The 4,791-nt window shown below is 43.6% G+C and overlaps 1 protein-coding gene across 1 annotated transcript; it reads right to left on the minus strand.

The window, feature by feature from the left end:
- Positions 1-2,476: 2,476 nt before the first annotated feature.
- LOC102262249 (cleavage stimulation factor subunit 2 tau variant-like) lies at positions 2,477-4,486 on the minus strand. Its single transcript, XM_005884173.2, has 2 exons — positions 3,770-4,486; positions 2,477-3,723 (listed from the first exon to the last, which is right to left on the minus strand). The coding sequence occupies exons 1-2, from the start codon at positions 4,484-4,486 to the stop codon at positions 2,845-2,847; spliced, it is 1,596 nt and encodes a 531-aa protein (XP_005884235.1). The 3' UTR covers positions 2,477-2,844.
- Positions 4,487-4,791: the final 305 nt, after the last annotated feature.

The following is a 4,791-nucleotide window of genomic DNA, read 5'->3' on the forward strand; positions in this document are numbered from 1 at the left end:
GTGGCTGGTATTAATTCCCGTCCAAGTCCAAAGGCCAGAGAACCAGGTGAGCCAACGTTCCATCTCAGCAGTCAGGCCAGAGTAGTACCCTTTTCTCAGCCTTTCTGTTCTATTCAGGTCTTTCATTGCTTGGATGAGGGCTTATCCACATTGGAGAGGGCAATCTGCCTTCCTCTGGCTATTGAATCTAACAAATGTTAATCTCATAAAAAAGCATAGTCACAGATATGCCTAGACACCAAATGTCTGGGAACCCCACTTTTTCAAATTTTTAAATTATGCATTATATACAGTGTGGATTTTGTGAGGGTCCAGACCATAATTTTCCCAGTACTAAGCAATACTAAAGATTTTAATCCAGTTTATGTGGAGTATAATGTAGGGCAGGTTTAAAAGGTGTTTCAGAAAACCTTTTGTTTAAGAAATAATGTGTGTGTGTTTTTTAAATCCTAAGAAAAATATACTTGAGTATTTTTTATGTTGGGTTGATAAAAAAAATTTGCTTACATTAAAATGGATGAAATTAAATGTTGTGAATATCTTTAAAAATGTTGACACATAAAATTAGTCATCACAAGTCCATCCTTTTTCAAATTGGTGCCCATATACACCTCCTCAACCAAAACTTATTTAAGTAAAGACAACATAAGGTCACACATCTGACTAATATGGTACAACTACACTATGTACTACTGCAGTCCGCCTTGCTCAGTCTACTGACTCAAATGTTAATCTCATTCAAAAATACCCTCACAGACACACCCAGAATAATGTTTGATCCAAAGTATGGGTACCCTGTGACTTTGGCAAGTTGACACATAAAATTAACCATCACAAGGATATAACAAACCCTCCGTGTTGGGGTCCAACCCCAGCAGGTCCAGGGGTTCCCAAAGGTGTGGACAGAGTCGGCGAAGAAGGAATGACACAGAGACAGTGTTCAGTTGATCAGCAGCCTAGCCAGGTTCTCGCCAGGATCTCCAGCCAAGTTCTGTGTTTTATTGTCTTGTTACATCTGTATTTATTTATTTATTTATTTATTTATTTTTCAGGTATTGTGCATTCTTTTTATTAAGTCTTCATTAAACAATGCAGACATTTTATTACAACAAAGAACATAACATTTAATGGTTTTCATTTAGTCCTTCAAAGAAAGCTTTAAAGGAACTATAATTTCAAAGTGACCAAGCCAACTCTGTGAATTAGTGTACAGAACTATCACACATGTAGAGTTATCCCTCCAATCTAGGGGGAGCATATAGGATACACAGGGAAAGTAACAGTATAAACAACAGTAAAAAATGGGTAAGTGGAAACAGCATATAGATGAAAACTTTATACCCATTTAAGATGTATACACCTTGCAAAGGAAAAATAATTCATTTCCAAGTCTCAGTTCTCTCCTTGTATTAAGTGACATTTCCCCCTCTGTGACTAGTATTAGTTTTTGTTGGTTTTTCTCCAGAGTAAGATCACCTGGTTATTTGGGTGTTTATACTTCTGTTCACTAGTAGTCGATGCTATACTTTATGTGACCACATTCTCAAGGCTTCAAAATAAATTAGGTAGTAGCTCTGAAGGAAATGTGATAAGCTTCACCTTTCTACTGATTTTTAACTATGTCTCAGTGGTACCTATACTAGAACTAAGTGGCTTTATGCCTTATAAAAAGCGATGATTGATAACCACTAAGCAGAGAATTCAGGCTACAAGATTTTACCTACCTACCTGGGATTGGATTATTTTGATAAGATGGTGATACACAAATAGATTTTGATATAAGAAAACTAAAAGGTATGTTAAATATTGCTGAGACTAAGATTTTAAATTCCTGTTTCTGGTTGACCAGATGGAAGCATCTGCATATAAAAGCTAGACGCAGAGTTTTACTGCATGAAGGAAGCCCTTTACCATTTATGAAAAGCCCAATGTGGTCTATAATTCACTCAGATAAACTGGTCCCTAGACACTGACCTTAGGGAAGGATGTGAGAGAATAACTCAGATTTAGATTTAGGGCTCAAAGGTTACTGAGACATAGGAAGGTATGGAGAGATATACTGAGTCTCCTCAGAGGAGAGTTAAGTAACCTGGTTAATCCTAGAACTGTCCCAGTAAAGTATCATTTTCAAGCCAGGCCAGAAGATCACTGGCCTCGGAAAGGTGAGATAAATGAAACATCACACCAGATGAACTCTTCGATATTCAGGTAGCACAGCTTTAGAAAAAAACAATCCCAGTACCACAAGTTTAGATTTATCCTGTTAACTCTAACATTTCTAAATAATTCCAAAACACTGAAAGAATGCTTAACTTAACACAACTTTCTATTGCCCCCAAAATAGGTTTTTGTATTTTAAGTGACTTACCAAAAATATGGATCTTATATTTTGGAGGTAAACTTGTTTTCTTATACAATCAAAACTCTTAAACTATCTTGGTAAATTATCTTTTTAATAGGTTACCTTCTTGTCTTCTGTAAAGATTTCACATTGTTTTATTTAATATTGTTTTTAAAAGAAGTTAACATATTGTACACACTTTTAGTATTGCTGCATATTATTTGTAATTTTATTTGGTATAGTATCCCTTTCAGAGTTATTTTTGTATATTTACAGTGAATTAAAGTGAACAGACCCATGCCTCCCCCTCCCGATTAAAAATAAAAAGGAAAACGGAGGGGGCAGGGAAGACAAGAACAACAAAAGAGATTAGGTTCTGCCCTAATCATTCAACTGTGGGGATGCAGTAGTCAGCTTTTTGCACCCATTCTCCATGCTAAGAAGAAAAAGAAGAAAAAAAAAGAAAAAGAAAAAAAAACTTTCTGGGATTACTATGAAGTATTTCAAGAACCTCCAGTAGACTTCTGGATTTGTTCCTTTAAAATCAGGATACTCTGCCTTTGCTCAGGAGGCAGCATGGCAATTTGATCTGCAGTCAGTTGAAGAACCTGCATGATCAAAGCTGCCTTTTCTTGATCCTGTGGAGTTACTTGGCTCTGCCCTGGACTAAAACTGCTAGGCTGGCCTCCACTTTGCTTGCTTGCCCCCTGTACGCCTGTTCCCTGCATGCCTGCCCCTTGCATGCCTCCTCCCTGCATACCTGGTCCTTGCATGCCTGCTCCCTGCATACCTGGTCCTTGCATGCCTGCTCCCTGCATACCTGGTCCTTGCATGCCTGCTCCCTGCATACCTGGTCCTTGCATGCCTGCTCCCTGCATACCTGGTCCTTGCATGCCTGCTCCCTGCATACCTGGTCCTTGCATGCCTGCTCCCTGCATACCTGGTCCTTGCATGCCTGCTCCCTGCATACCTGGTCCTTGCATGCCTGCTCCCTGCATACCTGGTCCTTGCATGCCTGCTCCCTGCATACCTGGTCCTTGCATGCCTGCTCCCTGCATACCTGGTCCTTGCATGCCTGCTCCCTGCATACCTGGTCCTTGCATGCCTGCTCCCTGCATACCTGGTCCTTGCATGCCTGCTCCCTGCATACCTGGTCCTTGCATGCCTGCTCCCTGCATACCTGGTCCTTGCATGCCTGCTCCCTGCATACCTGGTCCTTGCATGCCTGCTCCCTGCATACCTGGTCCTTGCATGCCTGCTCCCTGCATACCTGGTCCTTGCATGCCTGCTCCCTGCATACCTGGTCCTTGCATGCCTGCTCCCTGCATACCTGGTCCTTGCATGCCTGCTCCCTGCATACCTGGTCCTTGCATGCCTGCTCCCTGCCTCGATAGGGTCCCCATAGGGTGAGTCAATGATGGGCGCCACGGGCCCCAAGCTCTTCAACTCCTCCTTGTCCTTTTCACTGGCAGCATTGTCCACCCGCAGCGCCCGGCCGACGAGGCCAGCGACAGGACCAGACACACGCTGAGATTTGCCTGCGATCAGCGGTGTAACGTGTATCTTGCGATGGAGAATTTTCAGAGCAGTCTCTGGGTCTATGATTTTCATCACTACTTGCACCTGCAACAGCGCATAAGCCAGTTGCGGGTTCTGAAGTAACATTGTTCGCGCTTCCTGGGGGCTGTTTTGGACACAGAGCTTCATCTGCTTCATCAGCTCCAACATCTGCTCCGGGGGGAGACTAGCGACTGCTCGGGTAATTGACTCAGGGGCGTCCTCCGGCTCGATAGGGTCCCCATAGGGTGAGTCAATGATGGGCGCCACGGGCCCCAAGCTCTTCAACTCCTCCTTGTCCTTTTCACTGGCAGCATTGTCCACCCGCAGCGCCCGGCCGCTGAACTCCCGCCCATTCAGGTTCCGCATGGCACTGAGCGCGGTCTCCTGGTCTTGGTACTCGCAGAAGCCATAACCCTTGGGTTTCCCCGTCTCTCTATCGTATACGAGCCGGAAACTGACAACGGAACCAACCTCCGAAAAAATGTCCTTTAACTGCTCCTCGGTGGCCTCATAAGGAATGTTCCCCACGAACACTGAACGCAGCGATCGATCCATGGCCGGGTCTCTCACCGACATACTCGACATGATTCCAGCGGTGCACACAGAGGCGAGCGGGATCCCTGTGAGTTGCCTTCTCAGACCCACACTTCTAAGAAGCTGAGCCACCTACATCTGTATTTATACCAGTTGATTTTAATCCTGTCAATTTCTATTCTAAAGGTTAGGGCGTTTCTTATCTCCATTCCAGGGAGTAAAGATTATGTAGTTTAAGCGTGATTGTTCGTAGTTAAAGGGATTAACTACCCACCTGGCACTTAGTTAAGGGGTTTTATTCCCTCCCTAGCTTCAGGGAAAAATCCCTACCTAGGGAAACAACCTTTCTGGGAGAG

The sequence above is a fragment of the Myotis brandtii genome, unplaced genomic scaffold (assembly GCF_000412655.1).
Source record: "Myotis brandtii unplaced genomic scaffold, ASM41265v1 scaffold82, whole genome shotgun sequence".
Lineage (NCBI taxonomy): Eukaryota > Metazoa > Chordata > Mammalia > Chiroptera > Vespertilionidae > Myotis > Myotis brandtii.